The sequence below is a fragment of the Zonotrichia albicollis genome, chromosome 1 (assembly GCF_047830755.1).
Source record: "Zonotrichia albicollis isolate bZonAlb1 chromosome 1, bZonAlb1.hap1, whole genome shotgun sequence".
NCBI classification, from domain to species: Eukaryota; Metazoa; Chordata; class Aves; order Passeriformes; family Passerellidae; genus Zonotrichia; species Zonotrichia albicollis.
In genome coordinates this window covers 54725278-54753098 of record NC_133819.1, presented here as the reverse complement: position 1 = coordinate 54753098, position 27821 = coordinate 54725278, and the positions used below count along the sequence as shown (strand labels likewise).

The following is a 27821-nucleotide window of genomic DNA, read 5'->3' as shown; positions in this document are numbered from 1 at the left end:
AAATTACACTTAGAACAAAAGAGGCCTATTTTTTCTAAGTCTAACTTTCTTCTAGTGGCCTAACAAAATGAGAAATTATTACTGTATTTTTTTATAATCTGCAATAGTGAAAGTGCATATGACAATGTCATTTCAGTACAAATGACAAAATCCAGACAGTTTATTTTTTTGGGTGGGTGGAAGAGAGTGGAGATATTCTATTATTTATATAAAGAGGAATTACACAGGCATTCCTTCCTCAGTTTGCTTCAATAAATTGCACTAATCAAAATTTTAATTAATAACAGTGCACATTAGCGACCATCACAGTGGTATGTAGAGCTACTTTCCTAATTTCTTCAGAAGTGGCAATCATATTGGAGAACCCTGACTAATGAGCAGAAAACGACAGATGAAATTTCCAGAAAGAAATAACATATAAACCACTATTCTTCAATGTCTTTTATACTCAATTCTAAAAATTCACAGCTTTTCACCTGAATATTCTGGCAATTAGCATTGAAAAATGTCAGTAATCAGTGTAACACAGAGATTTTTTTGTACATGTAATGAAAGTGAAAAATACTTACCATATTATTAGCCCAAGCAATTAGGTGCCCTCTCCATTTAATATTTCTTATATTTCCTTCCCCTTCATGTAAAACTGAAGGCTTCCATCTATTCATCCAACCTCTTTCATACAACAGCAACTATGAAGAAGTACAACAATAAATATTTGACACAGTACTGTATGCAGACATTGAAGTTATTTTTTCTTCATTATCCCTTACTCTGTTTGGATTTAAGAGCAATGAAAAATACAAACCTATCACAAAACAAAAGCAAAAAACATCAAACATTTTGCTATACTATATTTACATCAAACATCTTGTATATTACAGAATTCCTGTTAAATTTTAAAAATATTAATCAGAAGGCCTTTCATCAAGTTTCTCCAAAGAACAGTAAGAATAATTATTCACCTTTTAAAGACAAAGAAATAAGGGTATTTCCAAACCTAAGTCTACAGCACTAGTGACAACAGTTCAGAAAATTGTTAAAGAAACCAGGTCACCTCACTGATCTCGACATTCATCAATCTCGTTATATGCTCCTTCCCTCCAGAAAAAAATAAGCAGTCAAAGAAAATTAGAGGATCCCCAGGCCTGTGACCTTTTGCTTGCCTCCATGTGGAACTACACAGCATTCCACAGGGGCCTAGAGATACTGTGGTTTAGTCCCACATGTGCAAACTGCACTATACCACAAGTGCTGCTGACTGTAAAACTTGTGTGCTGGTAATCTCAGGTTCTAAGGAAGGTATTTTAGAATATCTAAAAGCATAAGAGATGTTATGGGATGCTTTTCAGCAGCAAAGAAAAACCCAGGTACAAGCAGAAAGTCCACACAGAAAGACAGCCCATATCGGTTAGCTGAAGCATGGTGCTAATAATATAAAGGTTGCAGGTTGGATCCAGTTATGGGGCATTCACTCAAGAGTTGAACTCGATGATCCTTGTGGGTCCCTTCCAAATCAGAACACTCTGATTTTGTATGTCTCATTAAGTTATTTAATAGGATTACTAGGAATCACTGTGAGAGAAGCAAAGTGCAGCACTTGGAGGGATATCTAAGTATGAAGCTGAAGCATCTACTGAGATCATAGTCCTGCTATATTTTAAATGAGTACACCCACATACAAATATATGCACAACCTGAACCCAAGCTCCCGAGCTCACACCTCACACTGGAAGGTGTGAAATAGATGGCTGCAAGGATTTCTACCATGCTAAAACCCAAAAGGAGTACTGTTCTTGCTAATATTTCCTATCTAAGATCCAGCTGTATGCACTTTTTATATATGGTTTCCCACCACCTGTATTTGGATAAATACATAAAGTGTTAAGATATTAGTTGTTTAAAATAAGATCTTTAAACAAAATGCAAGATTTTAATGGCAATTATCAGACTGCCTGTCTCCTAAAGCCACCAGATGGCACCAGAAGACAAGTATTTTCTCCAAGAGTTTAAAGCAAGCATTAGGTAGGGTAGCCTATTAAGAAATTTTTGTATGAATTGCACTGCAGACATCAATCTTTTAATTCAAGCAAAGTGATTTTGCATCCTTTACATAGGTCACATGAAGGTCCAACTTTTAGACAGTATAGGGTTTTTTTCCCACATATGAAAAGGTTACTGAGTAATTCTCACAGAACATGTTACTTTGCAGCCACCAGGGCAAGTCACTGGAAGCAGCATAACATCTACACCGACAATTCACTGCCATATGGAGGGATTTCCATTGGAACATTGGTAGGTGGATGTTAAGCATAGGAGCAGCCCTCAGCCCAAATGAATGATCTCCACTCAGATGCTAAAGATGCTGTAAAAAAAAAAAAGTGCTGTGCTGATCCAGACTTTAAAGTTACTTTTTTCCTAAGGAGAAGAAGAAGAACTGCTGCTTGGATGCTTATACCATACAATAAAGGCAGCAGCAAAATACGTGGTATTTGCATTGAGACTTACTGGACAAAGATCTAAAAGCTGATGTGGATGATGTGAAAGGTTAAACCTAGCTAATGTCAATTATATTAATTGTACTTGGAATTTTTTCTGCTTGTGACTGAATTGTGATTTAAATTAATTTATTATACTCAAAATCCAGAGCAAACTTGGTGTGACACTTTGCATCTTTTTTGTTATTCATGGTTTGTGAACATCATGCTTCTTCATAACTCTGAATAACAAACTGCATGGAAAAGTAAGTGATCTGAGAAAGTTCTTCTGAAGAGAGAAGATAATTTGAAAAATCCTGCTTCCATCTATGCTCAACCCTAAGAACACAAGCTTTTAGATCAAGGCAGTATAAGACAACAGGCTGGTATCAGCTATAATAAGGATGGAAATTGAATCACTGAAACACCCTATCATTCCCATCTTCAGATCAGCAACTGAAATAGGTCAAACACTGAGGCCAAAGGGCACTTCATACTGTGGCTTTAAAAAAAATGCAATCTCAAAACATGCTTAACTAAATTATCTTCAGTGCAATTATCTGTGTGCTGATGATATATATACTGTGATTTATTTATTATTTCTTAGAGCAATGGCACATGGAAATTGAATTTGTGAACTCAGAACTTTCCTATGTATTTTGGAACTGCTGTCTACTGAAAGCATCTCTCTCAAAATGAACAGCCTAATTTCTTTCTTAGCCTTCCTTTCTGTCTCCACATTGAAATGTTGATCATACCAGAAGGTAATTTAAAACTTCAAAAGACTTGCAAGAAGAAATCCATGGTTTCTAGAGGGGCTCTTCCTACCACCTCCCTCCCTTTTTGGTAGGAGAAAAATATTTTAAGACTTTATTTGCCATAAATCCTAAATTATGGTTGTCAGCATTCACAGTACTTATATTTCAACAGCAGCCAAAATTCCACTTTCTTGGCTTCTCTGCAATATTTTGTTTTCCCTGTTTTTCATTTGCTCTCATAAAACTTTCTAGCCTTTTGTTACATACAATACAGTTGTGCTTAGAACACTCTTCCAGTGTTTCTTGCATGCACTGCAATTTGATAATACAGCTGAAATAAAATAACCTTTAGCATCAAGGTCCCCACCCACATTGTTTCACAGCACATTGCAATCTTCTGTTAGCTCACTAATTCTTTTGCCAGTCTTAACTGCATATTGTCCACCAGATCATTAAGAAAAATGAGACACTGAAATGTATGAGACAAGAGGTGGAGCAGGACACTTTTTGGTTTTAAAAAAAAGTTGGATTAGTGAATACATGAATACATATTTTAGATTAGTGAATATATCTCTCCATATATTTTATTAACAGGAGATTAATCTACACCAAAAAGAGCTCAACATTCTATTTTAGAGTGCATCCAGGAAAGAGAATAGATGAGTGCTTGGACATAATGGAGCCTGTCATGCAATTAGTATTAACACTAACTACATGTAATCCTGGTCTCAAACTATGTACAGGAATTCCCAATCCTCGGAACAAAAAGGTGAATGATTTGCAACTTTGGAAGTATCAACATGGTGAAGTAATTAAATTTCATTTATTCTCACTACCACTTACTAGCTTCAATATACTGAAATAAAATCTGTCTGTTCTCACAGAAATTTCAAAGGAAACACACTTTTAATGATGCCTAGCATCACTACTTTGTTTCAACACAGTGCCTTCTGTGTAAAGATTTGAAGAAGATTTAGTGAAGAAAAAGTGAAGTTTAGAAAAAAAGGCTTAAGTCTTCCATTTGTAACTGAAGAGCTACTTTTCCATTCCCTACTGCAGAACTGTTGGATCAATTTTTATCTCCCAAAATCAAAATCGGGAAAAAAGTCCCTGTAATTTCCTTGTCCTGTTCTTTGTCTAAGTGTGAGGAGGAGCCTACCTTTGGCATTTGTCCTGTGTTTTGGTGCCTCTGTCACCACTTTCACCTCAGCCAGGCAAGACCACAAAAATCTAAAATGCTATTTCCATGGTTACAAGTGATCGCTACAGCTATTTATTGTTTTCAGCATATAACAAATATTTACAGGCACAGTCAAGATTAACAGATACCAGAGAGTAACACAGAACAGCATACCTCAGGAAGACTTACTGTTTAATAGTTCATCCCTAGGAAAACATACAGCAACAATAAAAAATTATACTTTGTATTTGAAACAGACGATGGGACTAGAATGAGCCCAAACAAGACAGAGAGTAACGTAAGCCTCAAGCTTGTGGCTGAAGATGAGCTTTCAAGATTTCATCACAAAATGTTGTGCAGGGAGCTGGGATGTGAACAGAGAGGAGGGCAGCAAGTGCAGTCAAGGGAAATCAAGCAAGGAGGCAGAGGCACACACAGTACCAGGAGGTATGTGATGGCCAACAGTGAGAGATGAAACAGGAGCTACTGCTGTACTTCATGGACAGAGGAGCTAGACATTTTGAGATGTTTAATACAAACAAATGCCACAGGACTTTTATTAAGCTTCACTTTTAATAACTCAACTGCCACATTCCAGCTGCTGCTTATTCAAAAAAGCTACAGAATTAACACCTTGAAAAGCAAATCCTGCCGTCCTGCAGGCAGAGAGACACATTTCATACACTTAGATCCTCTTCAGTTGCCACCTCAGGCAATGAAAAAAAGGGTTCTACACAGACATTTGTAAAACACAAAACTATAGATTACATGCACATAGGACTATGATCCATTTCCTTTACACAAACCAAATTTATTGCTGCACAAGGAGAGTTTTTGTTTTAGTAATAAAGAAGAAACATCTACCCAAATACCCATAAAGAAGAAACGTAAGCAAAGCTTATTATAAGGAAACAGGACACATTACATATCCAAGTCTCCTCTGTTTAATAATATGGGATACATCTGGGCATTATACATGGCAGCAAGGAAATAACAGACTAGAAGTATTGTGGTTTACTTGCTGCTACAGTTTGTTTCCTACTTATGGTAAATTATCCAACGCATGGACAGAAATTGCCACAATATTTACTTCTTCTTCACTTAAATCAGACCTTTGAGTATTCACTGAGTGACATTTTATAGCTTACAAAGCAATCTGCCTTTCTTGTCTGGTAGTCTTCTACCCAACATAATGCCAAACAGCTGACTATCTGCTTTCTAAAAATGGACTGCGCTGCAAACAGCATCCTGACAATTTAATAATTTGTCAAAGTACTTCAGCTATTATGAAGTACATATCATAGGGTTCAGAGGTAAGGTCATCTACTTACTCACCACACAAAGTGCATCTGCTGACACAAAAAAGCAACAATTAAAAAAAAATATCTGAGACATTCCTTGACTTTAACATAGAAATTCCACTACCCCTAACAGCAGTCACAGATCCTCAACAATGCTTTTCTCTTTCCACTTCTGAACTGTTTGCAATCACCATGCTTTCTATGTATATGTTGTCGCTCCACCTGGAGTGGAAAGGAATTTAGATTGTCTTGTTTTGCATTTCAGGCAAGAGCTACCATGGGTCCAAAATTCTGACATTGAAATAGTTTTTATTGTTTGTTTGTTTGTTTTGTTTGTTTTTTCTTTAATAAGAAATTTCCCCCAGATAACAATAAGTTCTCTCTGCTTTTATAAAAGAAAAAAGAGTCTAATATTTAAACACAAGCATTGATATATTTAAATGTTAATTCTAGGAGGATAAATGGGACAAACACGATCAGACACATCTGTATTTGAAGATCAGTTCTTATAGTGTATCTTCTGCAGCAAAAGAAACACAGACATTATTAAAAAGGTTTTTATATATATTTCCAACAAATATATATATAAAAACTCATTAATATGTTGTGTAGCTATAGACACAGATAGATATAGAGAGATGACACTGTTGACAGTCACTGGGTAAATCAGTTTTATTTTGGTTCTCTAGCCCTTAAAATGTTTCAGAGTGGGCATGCAAATCAATATTTATTATACAAAATAGATGTCCTAGGCAAATGAGGAGACCCAGTCCGCTATGATACAGAATATTCTACTCCTATCCTTCAGAATACATTTGCTTAATTTGTGCTGGGTCCCCACTACCATGCTAGGTTGAGAAGACTCAAAAAACGCCTTCATTAGCACACATTCAGCAGAGTGACTCAATCACTCCAGAGGACTCACTCTCCTAAGTGTTTCTCTACAAAAACCTTTGCATCTAGTTATTGATGTTAATAGAGATGATGTCTCTGCCAAGAGAGGAATCTCAACTTGTCCTGCTCTCCTTGTCTTTACATAAGTCACAGTAGCTGATACCTGGACTTTGCATCTGAAATAATCTTCAGTCTTCTTTCTTTATTAGTTCTGTCTGTTTAACCCTCATGACATAACGGATACTTGGACTTCACAAAAACATTTATTTAGTTGATGTATAGGGGAAGACCAGCACTCTAAGAGTTAAATCAAGAAAACCTTGTTTTCAGCTTTACCACCCTCATTTAGTTGGCTTTTACCCTGTTATTTTTTGAGATTAGAGCCTTTTTTTAAAAGGTAGAAGGTTATGGCCTGCAATAACACAGTATTTGTCTTTTCCCTTGCTTTGAAGCTCTATTGTCTGCTCTGGACAGAAATCCCCTATTATTATAATACAGTATTATTATTTCAGGGTTACCATCATCTGCTAAATAAGCACAACGGTGCTGTGGTTAATTGCAGAGATGAGGAGGGGAACAGGGAAGCACCTCCTTTTAGTATGGCACCTAGTGCTTCTCACTGCAACAGTGTCAGTTTCCACAGTACCTGCCTTATTTCCAGGCACAGATAATATAAATTCACTTAGGAAAATGGGTGAAATAAGCTTTACCAACCCAAAATATTATCTCAATTTTAACAGAAGTTCTTTTCTTTTAAAAACTAATGCTTTAATATGCAAACAATTCAATTAGTTCATAATACATTTTAGAGAAAAGCTTCTCTATATGCCTACTTAAGCAAAGTTAAGCAAACATATAAACAAATGCACAGTAGAGTTAAGCTTACAACTCACAATGATTACCCCAGATACCCTAGGGAGCACTGCTCTTAAGTCAGCTTTAGGTCAGGCTGAGCTTCTAAGATGTAGCAAATCCCAGCCTTACACAGCAATTCACCCAAGTTCCAGACATCCACCTGTGTAGGGAACTGAGGACCTGCAATGTGCATCCCTGAAGCATGTTGCTAGGGTCTTTTTCCCACTTCCATCTCTTAATATTTCCAGGATGCCCTGAGTGGATCTTTGAACTGAAAAATGTATTTTTTACACATTTTATATCGTTATGAAGAATATTTTTCTAAACAAATGAAGGCAAAGCAAACAAAAAAACTCACTCCACTTTAAAATTGCTTGCACACATTATGTCACCATTCTCAGAAAGTAAAAACAAAAATGGATCCAGCAAGCTTTTGGATTAAGAGTTCACATGATATATACCATGTTTTTTAATGCAGCTCAGGCAAGGAGCATACCATTACAGTTTTAAGCAAAGCTTTTCTTTTACATTTGTTCCAAAATGAAGATACTCTTACTGTTACTCTTACCTTGGTGTGGATGAGGACAACAGGCAACATGTTTCCCACCACTGCCAGCTATCAGGGATGAAGTTAGTGTATACATGCCAAGGCTAAAAGTGCACAGACCTCAGGAGCCACAGGAGGACTGTTCCCCTCCTTGAAGGAGCTCACTTTGGTTGCTTGACATTGCTTAAGTAGGCACAATCCCCCAGACACAGGGAGAGAGTGGTGAGGTCCACAGCCTGAGGCTGTATGCTTCAGCCTGCTTCTCTTCACTCTTAGCAGCCTGTTGCCTGCTGCCTCAATACTACACTTTGGCTTTATAGTTAAGGAGAGGTGTAAATGTTCAGAAAAAGCAAGAAAGTAGCTTTCTTAGTAGGTGGAATTTAGCTTTCTGAATTTTCAAAAAGCATTTTGTGGTTGCTTTTACAGAAGTACATATGCTCCTTTAGGAGGAAAGAAGAGAAGGAGAAAGGCTTCTACTGCAAGGCTAAAAGCTTTATTCGTTGGTTTTCTGTACCAATAAAATCAAATTTCAGGTGTCAAGTGACATTTGCTTCAATGCTAAATACCTTATGTTAAGATGTCAATTAAAGTTTTTCTGAGGAGGAAAGTTCCTCAGCAAAGCATGAATGTATTAAGAATGAGTATACCATTCCCCAGAGGACAGAATATAAAACAACCTGTCAAGTAATCAAAGATAACCAAAGAGAATGTGTTAACTCCCTGATGTTTTTTTCTGTTTGGCATCAGGTGAATGCAAGATCTTTTACCACCTGACGGAGCCTGTTCTATTAATTCCTTGCTCCTCTCCTTCCATGCCCCTTTTATCAGCACTAAAAAGCTTCACAAACTGGTGGCTGACAAAGACACACTTGACTGTGCATTATTTTCAGGACAACACCAACTTCTACCAGCCAGAAAAATCTGTCAAGCACACACACCACTTAAACAACTAAAGCACAGCTGTGCTTTGAAACATTTTACTGAACTGTTAATGAAATTTAAGATGCATTCAGCACTAGAAGCCTGTAGTTTTTGCATGCTGGTAAAGAGCAGTGCAATGGCGTTTGGTTTGATGCATCTGTGAGGATTGTTCATCCTTAATTCTTAACAGAAGGCAAATAAAATTCCAGGAATTCAAGAAATTGTTCCAAATAAAACTTTTCGTATTTTGACTGAAAATATGCAATGTGATATAAGATACCTGTAGGACATGGAAACATCTGCAATCTGGAACTCAGAATTGTATCCTACACTAATAACACACTTAATGCACATTTAAAACACCGACTGAATCCAAATAGAAGACTACCTAGAGATATAAGTGCTTGTAATGGGGTGTGCTCTACTATACCAAGAACTCCCCTTAGTTCATTTAAAAAAAAAAACCAACAAAACCTCTCACCATGGCCAAGAGCTGATGAAGATACTTGGGTTTATTTCCTTAAAATAAAACCCCAAACAACGAAACAAAACCCCATCCCAAGAAATCACCCACAGGTAACATGATCAGTTTTAAGGTCTAACTTCAACAAATTAAAATGGAGAAAATCTGGCCCAGAACATATAAATTACTTTTTTTTCAGGCTATCCAGACAGAATGGTATTTCTACTCTGAATCTCAACTTGTTGTGACATGTATTTAACATAAAAATTGCACTTTCTTTCCCCCTGAAGTCACTTCTAATTAACAATGTTTTAGAATACAATGCATAAATAGAAGGAAAAAGCAGAAGTCTTTGTTCAAGGTGTTATAACTCACATACATAGCCTTCTGAGCTATATCAAGGGCTATTTAAAGGTAGCCAAAGTTCATTATGAATGCTTACCTTTTTTCCTCCTGTTACAAATTGCTTGAAGTGGGATCTTACAAATTGAGGATGAACAGCAACAATCTGGGGATGGTGGGGGAAAAGGGAAAGAGAGGAAGTCTGGCTTAAACAAGAGTTTACATGAAGCATCACATCACTTTTTAAACTAGATAACCCTTTGTCAATTATCAAGTATTACAGCTGAGATCTTTCTCTGAAGTAAAGCCTAGTTGCTTCAGACACTTGGTTGTTTTTCTTAGAAGATAATTCTTCATATTATATGCTGCAGGACAAGGGTGACACTGAGCATCATGTTGCATTGAACAGCTACTTTTTTGTAGAGCAAGCTGCAGAATTAGGACCAATCAGAACAGGACTGCTGTGAGCAAGTTACCCCAGTTAAATCTGGTCTGGGGCCTGCCTGCAGGGCACACACACCTCAGCCCTGCCAGAGGACAACACTGTGTAGCACCTCACACAGTCTCTTTGCCTTATGTGTTACAATGTCAAGAGTGGAGATCCAGCTGTATGAGCAGTATGGAGGCAAGTCTGGCATGTCACATCTGGCACGTGTGAAAACTTAACCATCTCATTCCTTTCCCCCACACCCTAAAGAGCAGCTGCAACATGGAAGACCCCAAGCAGCAAAATGCAAACAGTTGCCCACATCACCTTTCCTCCTGCAAGAAATGTTTCTTGTTAAAAAGTACTGGATTTTGCTATATGCCTAGTAGATGTCCTTTTTTCACCAGCCAGACAGACAGACTTTTCTAAAGCAGAGTTAAACTCAAGTCTTCCCTTCAGATAGGGCTCATCAGTATCACTGCCCATTGCCTTATTTTGAGGCAGGTTTAATGGATATGAACTGGTTGCAAAGTATTGACCTCCCATTTAGCAGAACCCTCAGAATTTGTATCACAAATCTACAAAGAAATATGGTGAGACAGGTAACACCTGAAACAGGACAATTTCTTTTTCCTTTTGTGTTTGAAAAACTCAATAAATACTTCTTACAAAACCAAGATTGGCTTTCTTCCTACCTAACTAGATCAAAAGCTTTTAGATTGAGATAGAAAACTATTTCCTATTTACTTGAATAACATTGTAAGGAAGTGATATTCCTCTCTTTCATTTATATTGCATGCGACCTTTCTGTTATTAAAGACAACACCACCACAATTACTATAGATTAAAACAAGCACTTACTTTAATAGGACAGTCAAATGTTTCATGAAACTCTTCTGCTGAATATAATCCAAACACTTGTACCTGAAAAAGTATATTGAAAAATGAAAATTATTTACTATGATTTACACTGAACAATTAACACTGAAAGTCAAACAACTAGAAGATTAATTTGAATGCTAACATGACATCTTTTTTCCTAAAGGAAGGCACAGTTAACAATTCAGAGCTAATTGATATGGCTGGTCTTCTACAGTGACATATCTCTAATATTTGCAGCACTACAGAAATACTTTTATGAATATTTTTCCTCTTTTTGTTTTTGTTACAATCACAGTAAAAACAATAAGTTCCTTTTGCTTTAGGCTGATCCAATCTGTTTAACAGATAGCAACCTAACTATGGTAAGAGCAACAGAATAACATTCAGGAGAAAATAAATTAAAAATTCTTCCTTTCTGAGAAAGAATGGTAGGATTTTTTTTTTCCCTCCAAGCAATACAGGGTTTACATAAGAAAAGAAACTTGTGACAATAAAGCAAAACCAGCTTGAAATCCAAGTTCCATATATTTCTAGGCATCCTCCCATCCTCCCAAGTGCATACAGTGCTATTTTGTTTTATTTCGTGATCACTGGAAATTTCTTTCTCTGAAGATTTCTCCCTTCTCACTTGTATCGAGGTATCAGTACATTTAAGAGTCAGCAAAGGAGTTGCAACCATAGGCAATCATATTTATCAGAATTAATCCATCTGAAGAAGCATCAACACTGAATTTAAAAAAAAGTTTCTACTGTCAAGAGAATGAACAGATTTTTAAAATGTTTCCTTCCCTTTAATTCAGAACAAGTACAGAGATATCAAATGTTAATGAAATACTATTAGATGATATGACTACAGAATAAGGTACCTCCAGATTATTTTAAGTACAGCCCTCTTTTGGATTCATGTCTCCCCATTCAATAAAAAATATTCCCTTTCCTTACTCTCAGATGAGATAGTTGACCGCCTAGTTCCTGCAGAACTTAGGAATAAAATGGGGCTGATGACTTATGGCCAGAAATTAGTAACTGATTTACTAACTATGTTTTCCAGGAAGAATAATAAATGGTTTGCCTTTTCATTATGTTTTTAAGAGGTTTCCACCCACTGTCAGAAATAGTTGAAACAAACTCATCCAAGGAGGGATGAACACCACTGGAGGAAGGGAGAAAAAAGAGCATCCCATGGAGTGATTAGTGAAGAAATGTATCTGACAGCAAATCTACTTAAGAATGCTCTCAGATAGGCTCTCATTATTTTCTGGAAAATTTTCTGGAAAAGATAATCCCTTCAGTAATTCTGCTCTGCATGTTCAGCATTGGACTCAAAAGTTCTAAAAGATCTTTTAACCTTTTCTTTCTTCCCATCATGATTCCTTCAGGGGGAAAAATAAAAAAAGTAATGAGAAAATATAAATCCCTTTAGAGAGAGACCTGAAGAATAAAGTCAGTAAATATCAGTAATGGGCCACAAAATGTGAGGCTTAATTGCTCTATAAAGATCAATTCAGAGCCCAAGAACACCCAAAATTCCTGCAGATGGTCCAGAAGACAAAGTAAATATATTAAACTTCAGGGAAACTACAAGAGGAACTAAGCCATCTGCAAGGAACTGGGACATCCTTAGAGGGCCTCAAAGCTCAGCAGTCTCGTGAAGTTAAAAACATCTCCCTGCACCTCATTTTCCTTTCAAGCTTGTCTCCTGGATACATCTCCTAAGCATTATCAGCTCAGTCCATTACTCATTAGTGAATATACTGCCTCTAACAACACACTTTAAAAATACTTCTGCATGCACTGTGTAGGGCTGAGCTACTGCTCCAATGGATTAGAAAAATCAATATTTGGAGACTGTGAGATGTATCACAAAGCTGTGATTATGTAAGCCAGCCAAAGGGTTGTATTTGAATTGGACCTGGCTGTAAGCCTAGAAAACCTTTGGGCTGATGTCTAGAGGATTTTGCTTTATGGGTTTTTGTTTTCATCAGTTGGCACATCATATTCAGTACTATAGCCTACACAAAGTAAGAAACAGAGGAAAGAGAAAATAAGACAGAAAAAAGAAAGGAGAAAATAAAAGAAAATGCACAGTTAAAACATACTACAAATTCTGTGAAAGCAGAATCCTCAAAAATTACAAAACACCCCTCTCAAATTAAAAGTAATTAATCAAAATTAGCAACAGTGCCTTCAACGTTTTCCTAATATATCACTGAATACAGCAATATATTTCTTTTGGAGTATTACAACAACATGGAGTGAGCTAAGAGGAAAAAACAATTCCACAAAAAATACATGCTATCATGTTTACTCCAGGGACATCATCTAACAGTTTATTACTTCTTAATGTCTCATATTCTTCAGAAAGAAAGTGATTCTTTTGCTATTACAAACCTATATTGGATTTATCTATTTCTACTTTCCATGTCCACTCTGTTCACGATGCTCTTAGGCAGCTGGAAAAAGGATTTTATGATTCCACTACATTTTGCTAGTCCTGTCTGATTTTAAATATCCAGAACCCACCACTCCAGTGCATCCAGACTTAGCTGCTTCTTCGCTTTCACATGTGGAAAAAGTAAGCAACCTTCAGTGACCAAAGGCAGGAAATCAAGTCACATTTCTTGAAAAATTATCAATATAATTCACAGATATCCTTAACATCAATGTTGTTACAGGCATTAGAGATGACACTAAAACATGTAAGCACATGAGTTTTCAATATAATTTCTATTTCTTCATATAAAAAAGTTACAAGCCAGAATAAGAGTGCCAATTACACTCTTATGTAATGTCATGGAAGCTTTAGCAAAATCGGGAGTCACATCCAGGTTTTTCAAGATAGTATACCATTAACTACATACAAAACTAATAGAAAAAAAAACCAATCTAAAAATCTCTACAATTCTGAGGATGCCAGCCTGCTTCCTGTTCTATTTATTTGAGCACCAAAATTCTCTTATACCCAGCAGCTAGACTAGAAGGCTGGTGTTAGTTATGATTTCTGCTCCTTTCCATGCCAGTGGCAATCAGCTGCAGCTGACTTCATTAGAAAGGAAGGTTTTCAAAGAACCAAAAACTTAGTACAGAAAAGCTGCAAGTGGCTCCCAAAGCATTTGTTGGACATGTATGACATACGTGGGACAGGTTTTGACATTGGGTCTGGATGTTGACTGCCAAGAAGAGGGTTAGAAAATTGTACTGTTCTTCTGTGCTCTCCCCCCAGTCTATACAGCTAGATCAAATCTAGTTTGAGAGTCAGAAAAAAAAAGTAGTAAAATAAAATCTATCAGCCAGCAGAACAGATATGAGGAGGAGGTTCTCATCATAAGGCCTTTCTGCAAGAAAATAAATGACTTCCATCTCTATCACATTGGATCCACTTTGATATGTGAAAATGCACTCTGCTTATAGCAAAAGAGAACATATCTTCATTAACTGGTAGAATATACTTGCAGCTGACTCAAAATTCCCAGGCCTCTTTTTTACATCTGCTTTTTTGTTTAAAACTGATTTGAGAAAACAAAACTGTTTTACTGTACTGCTTTACTGTTTTCCCCCCCCTTGTTTTTTTTAAAAAAAGGTTGTCACCACTTTTACATATTTAATCAAGTTAATAAAGACTTTGTAACTACTTGTACATGTACTTTAACTGCTCACAATATCAACACTCCCACTGTAGTAAGTTAAGAGCTATAAGGAACAAAAGTTACACTTTTTTTATGACCAGAATCTGTAAGTGCTACATTATCTGGCTGGGAATCTGCCATTTTCTTATACAGTAGCACAACATAAAACAATTTATTTTAATCAATTTTAGGGGTGGATTATTTCACAGACATGAGCCTTTCTGGATCATGTGGAAAATCTAACTTCTAAAATACCCACATCTTTCAAATCTCCAGATGAGTGTTTCACAAGTGTAGAATATGATGAAGCATCAATGTTCCTGGACTCTATGAATGCAACTATGCTGAATATCATACCTGTGATACTACGTTCCTGTGGCTGTGGCACTGTATGTTAGACTGCCTTGTATAGTGTGCAAGTCATACACGAGACCCACAACTGCTATTTCACTAAATGAAGACAGAGTCACCATTTAAAGTATTGAAGTCTTTTCAAATAGAACCACACCAGAGTAGTGATTATAGGTTTTTCAGTATATCTGAAATGAAATAAGTGTATTTAATATTACCTTAGTATACAAAAAAATGTGTATGGCTTGCAGTCTCACCGCAGCATAGTGGATTACTGACAGTCATCCACAGTCATATCTGAGGAGCCCTCACAGCAAGTGCTTGCTCCCCAACACCATAGGAAAACCTAAACCAACAATGCTAGCTCAACATTTTTATTAGCTTGCACAATTACTGACCCTTGCCTTATCTTGCTTAGACAAACAGGACACTCTTGTGGGGTTTCACACAGGATGTAAAATTCTATAACCACTTTGATAGGCACTAGTATCCTAATTACTGTGCCAAGATACTGACATAAAACATCTCTCAGAAATAAAAGGCCTGGATATACAAACTGGCTGCCTGCCTGTTGAGGGACAAAAAACTCTATTTGGAATTAAAAAACCCAAACGCACACAGTCTAAAGTGGATCTTTCCCCATTTTTCCCATTGAAAATTCCAGCTGTATTTTAATGTAAAGAATTTCAACTGAATGCAACATTAGGATTATCAACACTACTCCTCCCCCAAGTCTACTATGTAAGAAATGTTCTCCTGAGAAGTAAGTTGGATATTGAGAAATTATTTAGATTACTTTTAATGCACTGCATTTGTATATGGGCATTATATTAAAAATAAGCTTAAATACATACTGTGCATTAGAATTTTATCATTGAAAACCAACATTAGAAAATATTGTCATCCACTGAAAAAACAAAAAGACATTCTTATAACCGGAAAATCAATCACCAAAACCACTAAATGTCACAACTCAACATTCCAGAGAAGCACTGATAATTGCTACTTCTACACTACACAAATGATAAATGTCCTCAGTCAAGGAAGCAGGTTTTTTAAGAAACTGTACATATATTGATTTTACATTTATTTAATGTGGCTGTTGTAAGACACTTTGTTCTTCTGATAAACTATAATTGTTTATCAAAAGATTCTGTAATTCAAGAGAAACATTCATAAACTGTGTGAAAACGAAAACCACCAGCCCACAGAAATCATGTCCACAAAATCCAATTTTGTGGATTTATAGCAGAAAGGCATTAAACTACTGTCTTGCAGGAACAGCAGAGTAGTCACTGAAGTATAACTGGCACAGCAGTAATGATTAAGTTGACATGACCTCCTGTCACAGCTGTTAATCAGCTTAATAGCAGTTACATTATTGACATTCTTGTAATTACTTTTCCTACAGCATATTTGTGCAAAATATATTTGACTTTAATTTTGAGTATTCAAAGGTGAGTTCAGTTCTCAAAATGTATGGTCAAAGTAGTGGTGCTCAATGCAGGAATCAACTCCACAGGTTATCACAATTATCCTAGTATAATACTAGGACTACCTGCTACCTCAACAAATATATAAAGAGATTTGTTGTACCTTCCCATCTTCTGAGCAAACACCCATGTGCTCTCCACTTTCATCCAGGCTGATCTGATTTATCTTCACTGGGCTCTAGAGAAAGAAAACAAGGAAAAGATACTTTTAAAGTTACATCACCGAGGACATGCTTTAACATTCCTTGCACTTTGAAAGATTTACGTGTGAACGACTGAGTAATGTTTAGTTGCATGAATCAAAAAATCCTTACAGAACAGGTATTTCTACAACAAAGCCAAAAGACTTCTTTCCAGCCTTCTGCCCCACTCCAAAATTTTGACTTTCCTTTTGCAGTTACCTGCCTCAGAGCTCTGGAACTCCCATGAAGTGCCAGGCTCCCAGACCTTAAGCATCTGTGCCTAAGCACCATTGGCTATTAGTTCTTGTTATCAAAACTTTGGATAAAATACGGTGACCACAGGGGCACCAGGGCAGCTGGAGACTTTCTATTTTGGTCTGATGGCTAGGCTGTAATTATTTGTTTTTTTCAAATTCCTTCTCTTACATTCATTTTTGGCTCTAATACTGTTCTCAGAAGTATTAGAAGGTATTGAAGTGCAACATAGAGTTACTTGTTCTTAGAGAAATATGGAGAAAAGCCTGAAAACCATCCCAATTTAATAAATCTTCCCTTCCCTATCCAAATATACTTTTGGTTCTAGCCTACAGGGTTAGACAGTATCTGCTACTGTTTACTTAGTTTAAACAGCTACTCATACCTGAGGTATGGAGGGCTAACTCATAACATCATTTGGATAACCTGATGCATATCCTCTTGCATACAAAAACCAAGTCAATTATATTCAGGCACCAGAAACTTATGCATCATGATCCTGACTTCACTCTCTGTAACAAATAGCTCATCATTTCAAGAATCACTGAAGGATCCTCCCAGAGGTAAGTCTCTTACACTTTTAAGAGCCAGTTTTCTTAGTCTCATAAAAAACAGAACGGATTGAACCACAACTTAGACCACTCCTGTGGTTCTGAGCATGATAAAAGAAATTCCATCATACATTTCTGTAAAAACGAAGTGTCACTGGAAGAGCACTGGAGTTGTGGGATCACATTAGATGCTACACAACTTTGTCTGAAATATCACAGGTCCTTACATTTGTTACGGCAGTTGGAATTGCATTAAAAGTATATAATAAGTATATAAAAACACACTCTCCACACATGGGCTATTCTACAGCAGATGAACTGAGGTGTTTTCACACCCTCTGGAAAGTTTTTCCCCCCATAATCTAACACACACACAACAAATTCCAACTCAGAGAAAGGGAAGCTTTCCTCCCATCCACTCTGAAAATATCATATGCCTAAATTATATTTTCTAGAAGCTTTTTTAAAATCAAGGTTGATTGAACAACTGAACACTGCATTGCCATAGTTGTCTGGTGAGTTGGGAAAGTTACACTGCCCTTTTGCTTTCCTGCTTTCTTGTGTACAAAACATATAATTCCTGGTCTTGCCACAAAATGGCACCTGGAAATATTGAAATTACTGCCTATTACAAAGTGGTCTTGCTACAGAGTGTTGTTTGCAAAATAGTTCACTGGGAATTTAAACCAATTTTCCTTGACTTATGTGCTCCAGAAGTATTTTTGTTTGCCACAGACTGGTTATGCTGAGTTGCTACATTTCAAGGTCAGACACCAGTGCACGACTAGCAGGGCAGGCAGCTGGTGCACATTCCCCAGCTGTGTTCCTTCTGTCACATTTAGGGGGTACCAGCAGAGGAGTACAGCTCAAGCCCATCAACCTGATTGTGTGGCCAACATCCTTGTAAAAGCTCTATTCTCAGATATTACACACAGAATTGGCTAATTCCAAGACTGGAGGATGCTGAGTAAGGCATCCTGTATCAGTTGTCAGTCTGACTTTCTAGAATCTTCATAAACAGCATGTACTTTCATTCCTGCCTTGCCTTGAAAAATGCCTTTCTAAATTTCTGTTTTGCTCATCAAGGTGCAAGAGAACACTTTGCCTCTGTCTAGGGGTGGCCATTGGGAAAAAGCCTTTCTGCACCATTCCCTCTACTACCAGGAACACCTCTGGCATTCTGAGAAGAGAAGCATAAGAAAGTTTAACTGAGTTCATCATGGAAGTGATATGGGTTTTTTTGTTCCGGGCTGCATCTAAGTTGCCATTGCCATAACTTTCCCACTAAGTTTCTTCTCTTCATTTGTTATTTTGCAATTGCAAAGACAAAACATCTGTCTTCAGTAGTACAGTCTTGGCACAGGGTCATACACTAAGGTACAGTGTTCAACTAGTCATGTTCTTCTCATTACTCCAGCACCTACATCCACCATCAGACTGACAGCACAGCAACAGCAGATCTGGCAGCACTCCAGTGTGATGGGCCTTGTTGGAGACACTCTGCAACAAAACCTAAGACAAAATGACACAAACCAGGACACACCAGAGGAGCTGATGGCTCAATCCTACAGTCCACACTATTCCTATTTTCCAGTCAAATGGCTTTGAAAAAGTTTGATTTGAAAAAGTTTGATTCTGAAAAAATGAAACATAGAAAATAGGTAAAGTGGACTACATAAGCTGTCTTTACATAAATGTTGAAGACAAGGATCAGGAGGAGGGAATTTATCTGTTGTAATGTGAAAGCCATATGGCAATACTTTGGGGATTAAATGTATGATCCTATTCAGGTAATTAACAGTGCTCAGTAAGGCAAAACCTCTCCTGCAGGATACTAAGGATAACAGGAAGGGCTTCTACAGGAATGTGGCAAGCAAAAGAGAGACAAAGGATAGAAAAGGTGTGGGAAGAAAATAGGAGACCAGGCTACCTTGGACGAAGAGCAGGCTGAGATTCTCAATGACTTCTGTCGCTCTGTCTTCACTGCCAAGCGCTCCAATGCCACCCAAGTCAAGAAAGGCAGATGCAGGGACTGTGAGGATGAAGATCCTGAGCCCCCTGTAGGAGAGGATCAAGTTTGAGACCATCTAAGGAACCTGAATGTGCACGAGTCCATGGGACCCAATGAGATTTACATGTGGGTCCTGAGGGAGCTGGGAGATTAAGTTGCTGAGCCACCATCCATTGTTTTTGAAAAATTGTGTCAGGTGAAGTCCTTGATAACTGGAAAAAGGGAAATATAATCCTCATTTTTAAAAAGGGAAAAGTGGAAGACCCAGGGAACTACTGTCCAGTCAGCTTCAGCTCTGTGCCAAGCAAGGTCACACAGCAGATTCTACTGGAAACTATACTAAGGTACCCAGCCAACAAAGAGGTGACTGGTAATAGCTAAAATGGTTTTACAAGAAGAAGATCATGCCTAACAAATTTGGTGACCTTCTATGACAGGGCTACAGTGTTGGTAGACAGGGGTAGAGCAACTGACATTGTCTACCTGGACTAAATGCAAAGTATTTCAAACTCCTGCAGGACATGCTTGTCTCCAGATTGGAGAGACAGGGATTTGATGGATGGACCACTCGGTGGATACAGAACTGGCTGGATGGCCACGTGCACAGAGTTTTGGTCAACGGCTCATTGCCACATGGAGATCAGAGACTGGTGTCCCTCAGGGTCCATACTGGGCCTGATACTGTTCAACATCTTTGTTGGTGACATGGACAACAGGACTAAGTGCACCCTCAGCAAGTTCACTGATGACACCAGTCTGTGTGGTGCAGTTGACACGATGAAGGGAAGGGATAATGGCATCCAGAGGGACCTCGACAGATGTGGGCTGAAGCAAACCTCATGAAGTTCAGCAAAGCAAAGTGCAAGGTCCTACACTATCAGGACACACAAGACAGATTATGGACTTTGGACCTGGTTAGCATAAGAGATTTGATAACAGGATGCCTTGGTAATAGCAAACAGAACTTTGAGAATAAAATCAAGATTGCAAGAAGATTAAATCAGACAGACTTACCAGAAAAAGAAAATTACATCAAACTCTTCAAGCAAGAGATGTAAAATGCAAGAGATGTTGTAAAATGCATAAGTTTGTTTACGTGATGATTAACCTAATCCTGGTAGTAAAACATTACTAGTCTTCCTAGAATAAGTATATAAGCAGTTGTACTTCACAAAAAATTTGGATTCTTTGACTATTTCATGGAGTCCCTGTCTCTCTTAATTGCCGACACTACATCTGGGTCACTGCAAATCCGAGACACACCAATGGCTTGGGCAGAGAAGTGGTTGAGAGCAGCCATGCTAAGAAAGACCTGGGGGTTACAGGTGAGGAAAAACTCCACACGAGCCAGCTGTGTGTGCTCATAGCTCAAAAAGACAATTGAATCCTGGGCTGCATCACAAGGAATGCCAGCAGGTCAAAGGAGGTGATTCTGCTCCTCTGCTCATGTGAGATCCTAACTGAAATGCTGCATTCAGTTCTGGTGTCTCCAACATCAGGAGGACATGTTGGAGCAAGTCCAGAGGAGAGTCATGAAGTTTGTAAGAGGACTGAAGTACCTCTTTTATGAAGACAGGCTGAGAAAGCTGAGGCTGTACAGCCTGGAGAAAAGAAGGTTGCATGGAGACCCCAACTTCCAGTACCTGAAAGGGACCTACAAGAAAATCTGGAGAGGGACTCTTCATCAGGAACTGCAATGATAAGACAAGGAGTAACAAGTACAAATGAAAAAAGGAAAATTTGGGCTACATATGAGGAAGAAACAGGTTGCCCAGAGAGGTTGTGGATACCCCAACCCTGATACTGTTCAAAGCTAGGCTGAATAAGGCCTTGAGCAACTTCATCTAGGGGGAGGTGTCCCTGCCCATGGCAGGGAAGATTAGGACTATGTAATCTTTACATTTCTAAGCATTTAACATTCTGTGATTCTAAGATTCTAGAATGTTGTCAGTGGAAAAAAAGGGTGATTGCAGAGTACTTGCACTTTTCTCACATTCAAAATAGTGCACAATACTTCCAGACTTGTTCTATTTCTAAACAGAAATTCAATGATACAGTATTTCATAACAGCATATATATTTTAAGTAGCAATTTGGTACAAGTCTTCTGCATGCCCAACACCTTCATCAGTTGCTATTAACTTTTTCTTTCTCCTATTATTTTTTCCTCTTTGTCTCCACCATACACAGATGACAATCAGGAAAAACAACTGAACTCAACTAAAAGAGACCTGCTCATTTACACAGCCGTCCTAAGTGTTGACAGGAAATGATATACACAAGGCAAAGCAAACACAGAGTAAACTTTTTTCTGTACTCAAGTCAAACTAGCACATTGACTATTAGCCTGTCTGCTGACATTACAAGTCAGAACTTTCTGTGGAGCTCAGAAAGTGATGATAGTCCAGGCTGAATATTACATGCATTTTAAAATAAAGTTTCAGGAAGAACTCTAATACCGGACTCTTCTTGTTCAGAGTTAAATAACAGTCAAGCCTATGATTTTCAGAATTATGTTCCACTGGAAAGCTGTTTGAGAATCAAGATCTCAGTCTATTCAGGAAATAAGAAAGAAAAGACCACAGATAAAATTGGTACATATATTATCTAAACTAAAGTGTTTCTTCCAGAATCAGTTCCAGTTCTTCTTTCAATAACCATCATTTGTTTAAATATACTTTTGTGCCAGTCAGCAAAGCTACTTACTATTTCTAATTTAATTGTATTAAATTAATTAAATTAAACTGCATCAAAATTAATTGTGTTCAACTGCATCCAATACTCTGTGGATAATTTTCATATTTCAGAAAGGAGGAACACATATAATATTGTGGGTCACCCTCTTCCACCTTGCTCTTATTTTTCTTTTTTTTAATAAATGTTATAAACTCAGGCATAAAGTTACAACTGCCTTTCCCTTGTGTTTTTTTTAAAGCTTTGTCCAGTTAACACACTGATGAATTTATTTATCTGACAAAAGAAAACAGGCTTTGGATTTTACAGTAAAGGAATAAATACCCCTCCTGCCCGATCTACCTTTACATGTCTACAAAAGATGAAGAATCACTCAAGGTTAGAGAAGACAAAAGTCATCACTAACTCATCATAATTTGAAGGACTGACACAGTTGGAACCATGATACACACTGGAATTTGGTCACTTGACTGTTGTAAAGGTATTTTAAATGTTTGTTGGAAAAAACCTGTAACATGTAAAAGAATCTAAAATTTAGAACATATAATAGAGATGATCTAATCTTAAGCCTCATGTCATAAAACCAGAGGCACTTGTGTATAAAATGCTGAAAAAGTACTATTTATTATTTTATTAGCACTACATTGGATAATCTTTTTTGTACCTTATCAGGACCCCTACAATTAGGCCAATCAAGTAAAAATTCACAACAACTTTGTGATCACAATGATACTTCCAGTACTGTATAAGAGATAATAATACACATTTAATTTCTCAAGCATCATAATTCAAGTTTGGCAATAAGTTGGATCCTGTTAGTTAGGAATGGGAATAGCTTCAGAATTTCATACTCTTTTAAAATACCAGCAAAGGAAGAAATACCTTCAGCTGAATTTCCATTAGCTTCAGTTTTCTTTCTGATGGAGACATGTTTGGAATTCTGGACAACATAAGTAAGTTTGACTGTTCAAAATCAATAATTTCAAGCTGACACTATAGAACAAAAAAAACCATTACCTTAATGGACGAAAGAGAAGTTTAGGTAGCAGGAGAGAAAGCTAGTAGACACCTTGCACATAAAGATCTAAATGCAGACTTTTGCAAAATCCTAAATTTAAAGGAAAGGAAAATCAAATATCTAGCAGCAAATGTACCTCATGTGATAATCAATTACCTAATGTAAAATGCTTGAAATAAATGCTCTTACTATGGATTAAGTCAGCTCTTCAATTAGGAGTAAATTCATGGCCACTCAGAAAGCTTCTTTTAATTGTGTTCTTTGTGGCAACTCCTTCTCCCCTGACACTCATCATCAACCCACCTTATACGATCAGTCCCCCAATGGTGAACCTGAGAAATCAATCTGCTAATGTATAATTTGTAAAGCTCCCCCGACTAACAAATGGATAATTGATTCTTTCACAAATGCTGCATCCCAATGGATTTGAACTGGATGAACATGAAACATAAGACTGGATTTCACTCCAATGCTGTGAGAAATGCAATATTTACAAGCTAGGAATCTAAACATTTTAATAGTTGTCTGTGACTTCATGCCTTTTAGCCATGGTTTGCAGGCAAACCACATGCACATTAGGAGTGTGAAAAGCAAAGCAGTGTTCAATCATACTTACAGCAAAGCTCATTTTACTTCAAGAGGTTCCCATCACTTCTACAACCTCTTAAATCAGTGTTTTCACCCACTCTTTTTAAAGACTTTTCATAAACTTTTCCTAAATTAATTTAAACATAATTATTTATCTGTTTGTGAGGAACCAATTTAGCTTTATCTCAACACTGATTGCCAGGGGCACATGGGGAAGGGGTTGCACATCTGCCACATGTAGGAGGCAAGCCTTGTCTCTGGGAGGATTTCACCTGGCAACATGGGACTTCACCACCTCCCAAGGGACAGTCAGTAGGAGACACTGAACTCCCCAGAAATGCTTCTTCAATCGGACAATGAAAGGTCACCACCAATGGACTGCCATGGAAGGTTACACTGGGCCAATGGTCTCCAACCAACAGGCAGGCTTAGGGAAGAGACAGAGAGTATAAAAAGTAACTTCACCACGAGCAGTGGGGGCTTTGGAGACTATGCTTTTTGCTTTGAGGGGCTTTTGGGTTTTATGCTTTTTGTGTCTTTCTGGGGACTTGTCTTGTGGCCGGGGGCTTTTGCGACTTGCTTTTAACCTTTGGCTTCAGCCTGCTGAGGGGCTCGCCACTGCTCACTGCTGTGCCCTTGCTGCCTTGCTCGCTCCCTCCTTTGCCCTGACCCCAGCCTGCCTTTTGGCTCTTCTGCCTTGGCGCCGGTCCTGCCTCCCCGTGTCCCTGACCACCACACTGCCGCTTGGCCCGCGTGTCCTTGCCCAAGCTACCTGCGTTCAACCCGGCTGCTGCGATGGAGCCCGGCACGGCGCTGCTCGCCCCGACCCTGTCCAGGGTCCTGAGCCTTCGGTCGGAGCGCCTGCCCCGCGTGTCTGTGGAGCCTCCCCGAGAGTAGCGTCGGCTCGCTCGGAGCCAGCCCCGCACCGTCCGGACACCGGCGGCACTTCCAGGACACGCAGGTGGCAACGCCCTCCTTTCCTCTCTGTCTCCTCTCCCCCCTCTCTCCCTGCCCTTTCCCCTCCTTTTCCATTTTCCTTCCTTCTTTTCTAGCCCCCTTTCGTTTAGGCAACTCCTTTTTTTTTTTTTTTTTTTTTTCATCACTAATAAACAGTTCTCAGATACAACGTTTGCCTTGTTTGGCTTAATTTAGTTCCTGACCATCCATTTCTAAAAGAACTCCTTGCAGTTTCCCTCAGAGGGACGCGATACCATGCATATGCATACATATATATATATATATACACTGAAAAAAGAAAAACACCTAAAGGTCTTTTCTGCTACACGACTATCAGTCTGGATCTGTACAATGATTATGTACAGATTTATTACAATGCAACTTTGTACATGCAATTTGCCTGTTCTCCATACTAAGTACAAAGTTGCATTGTAATAAAAAAACTGTCTCCTAAATGTGCATACTTTTCATTTATTCATATTTCATCTGCATGCCATTCACATAAACAAGCATGTAAAGCTCCAATGTACAGCAGTATGATCAATCAACCCACGGCTGTATACTTGGTTGTATACATGGTTAGCTTACTGGAGTAGGGACTACCATTATTATGTTTGTATTATTTCCACCATGGCGGAGGTATCCAAGTGTAAAATACTGATTTGCAAACAGAAACCACCTCAGTTATTGTCATAACTAAGCTAAGATCCTCACAAAACACAAACCTTGCTCCATGTAGGATGAGGAACTGGTTTTGAAAAGCATCCCAAATCCTCAGCAACAGTTGAGCACAACTCTATTATATGTTGTGTCCCATCTCTTTTGACTTCAAAACACTCATACCCAGAAATCTCTTGTACTGAGGTACTGTCTTTAAAAAGAAACTGAACCCATGCACTTTTCTTGTTCCAAATGCTGCAGTGTTGCACTGACCCACAAATATTTTGCATATTTGCAAAGTTTCATTGATACAACACAGGCAAAAGCATCTTGAAAACCAAATTCTAATGCTGTACCATGATTTACCCATAAAAACACAGAAGTACACACATATGTATTTACACATAGCTGAGGAACAAAGCAAAATAACACAAAAGTCTAAATTGAAAATGCAGCTGTAGGAGTTAAAGAAAAAGATGTTCACCACTGCCTGCAATGAAGAAGCATACTCTATATTTACAACATCGAAAGTTTCATTTCCTGAAAATTTACTAATATTCACACTGAAGAGGTTTAGTTCAACAATATTAGCAACGAAATTCTGGTGGGAACTATTGCTCCACTGTATTTCCTATAACACTCTTGAATCTGTCTTCTCCAAATGAAAAATGGGAGATTACGTTGGTTAAAAGAAAAGGGAGGGGGGAAGGCTCAGGGGACTGACAAGGTCTGGGACACAGAACAATAACAACATTAACTTTTATCTTGTTTGCAGGAAGGCAGACCTTATCTACAAAAACCAAAGATCTCAAAAGCTTGTCTAAAACTAAGGGAATATGAGGACAAGAAGTCTCTCAAATATAGTCTAAGACAGTGAGAAAGAACAAAAAGCCTACAGTGATTTCAATATTTTCCACATCAGTGAATCCCTTAACCTTATTTGTCAACTGCAGGGATTAAGAAAAAAACCCCAAAACATCCAAGGGGAAAAAAATATTAACAAGGGATCTCCCTAAATCTCTCGTAGTTACTAGATAATCAGAATGCTTGTTTACGATTGATGGAACTATTACCAAAACCAAATCTATACTGAAAGCCTCGACTACTTCCTAGCAGAATCGAACTGTTAGCTAATTCCTGATGGATCCAAAGAAAAATCTCTTTTCTATTAAAACACTGCAGAGTAAGGAGATATCCTCCTGGGAACTCTGTGCCAAAGTAAGCAAACTACTCCCATTTCCTTCTCCCCCCAGATCCCCTTTGCCATCCTCTGTATAACTGTAGGGATCTTCAACAATTTTATGCCCTAAGCCTTTCCCTACTTCTTGTTGCTACCTGTGTATGAAAGCCATCTGAGAATATGAAGCAATATTCCCAATCACACAGCCATGGAGAAGGCTGAAGTATGGGGGAGGGCTGAGGAAAGTCTGCTGGTGACAGATAGATCTTCCTTGGAAAACCCAACACCCCCTGGGGAGAAAGACTATTCCAGGCAATGTAGAGGTTCACCTCACCAATTTCTGTTACTGCTTTCTTTTCAGAATAGTTTGCCAAACACAATGAACTTGTGAGAATTCATCTTTAAATATAAACTTTCAAGAGAGGCTACTCTTGAATTATTAAAATGGGCTTTGAAGAACAGCCCCTAAAGCATATCTAAAACTCTGAGGATGTAACTTAAGGGGCACTTTCACTGCCTGTTTCTAACAGAATACTACCACCGTCATTAATGTATTTAACAGAATTTTGTAGAATTCCATCCTTGAAGTGGAAAGTATGAAATTTTACTCCATCTCATGATAAGCCACATTTCAGAAATGTGACTAATGAAAAAGGCCAAGCAGGACATACAGTGAAAGCTCTTGTCAGGAGAGATTTTCTTTTTAGAGATTAATTTATAGGTGCATCCACCAAACAACTTTTGAAGAAGCAAAGGGGCTGTTGGCTATTCTGCTTAGGGCTCATGCACTGTTGTGCCAACATCATTTCCAGGAAGGTTTTCTGAACAGCCATGGTGCTCATCCCAATCTCTGACCTAACACAAGATAGAAGACATCATCCCATGGAGCCTGGAAACACTGTTTCTCCACACATGCCCAATATTTTCTTCATAGTTCTCTTTTTTTTTTTTTTCTTTCTGTAAGCTCCTGCAATGGAAAATTTCAGTAAGTACTTTTCCCAATTATTTTGGCTTGTCAACTACTCTGCTACAGAAAATGATCCAAACCCAGTGGCTAGTGAAATCAGTGAAAATATCTCCACTGATGGAATCAGACAGATGCAGAAATATCATAAGGAAATGAATTCCCTTTCCTGGCTGAAAACAACATAAGTAGTTATGCTCCTGGCATAGTTAAATATTACACTGGGTTATCAATGCTCAAACTCAGCC

At 38.0% G+C, this 27821-nt stretch overlaps 1 protein-coding gene across 4 annotated transcripts in view; it reads right to left on the bottom strand.

Annotated features, from left to right (window-relative positions):
* Positions 1-27821, bottom strand: part of VPS41 (VPS41 subunit of HOPS complex) — a 117654-nt gene that overhangs the window by 54288 nt on the left and 35545 nt on the right. For 3 of the 4 annotated variants that reach the window (XM_014267022.3, XM_074541642.1, XM_005487003.4), the window contains 4 exons: positions 16618-16692; positions 11024-11086; positions 9836-9901; positions 570-689 (listed from right to left, as the gene is read on the bottom strand). In XM_014267022.3, coding sequence (XP_014122497.1) covers positions 570-689; positions 9836-9901; positions 11024-11086; positions 16618-16692 — 324 coding nt within the window. Of the gene's footprint in view, positions 1-569; positions 692-9835; positions 9902-11023; positions 11087-16617; positions 16693-27821 lie in introns of those variants that run through there. The other variant, XM_074541647.1, reaches the window with a different exon arrangement.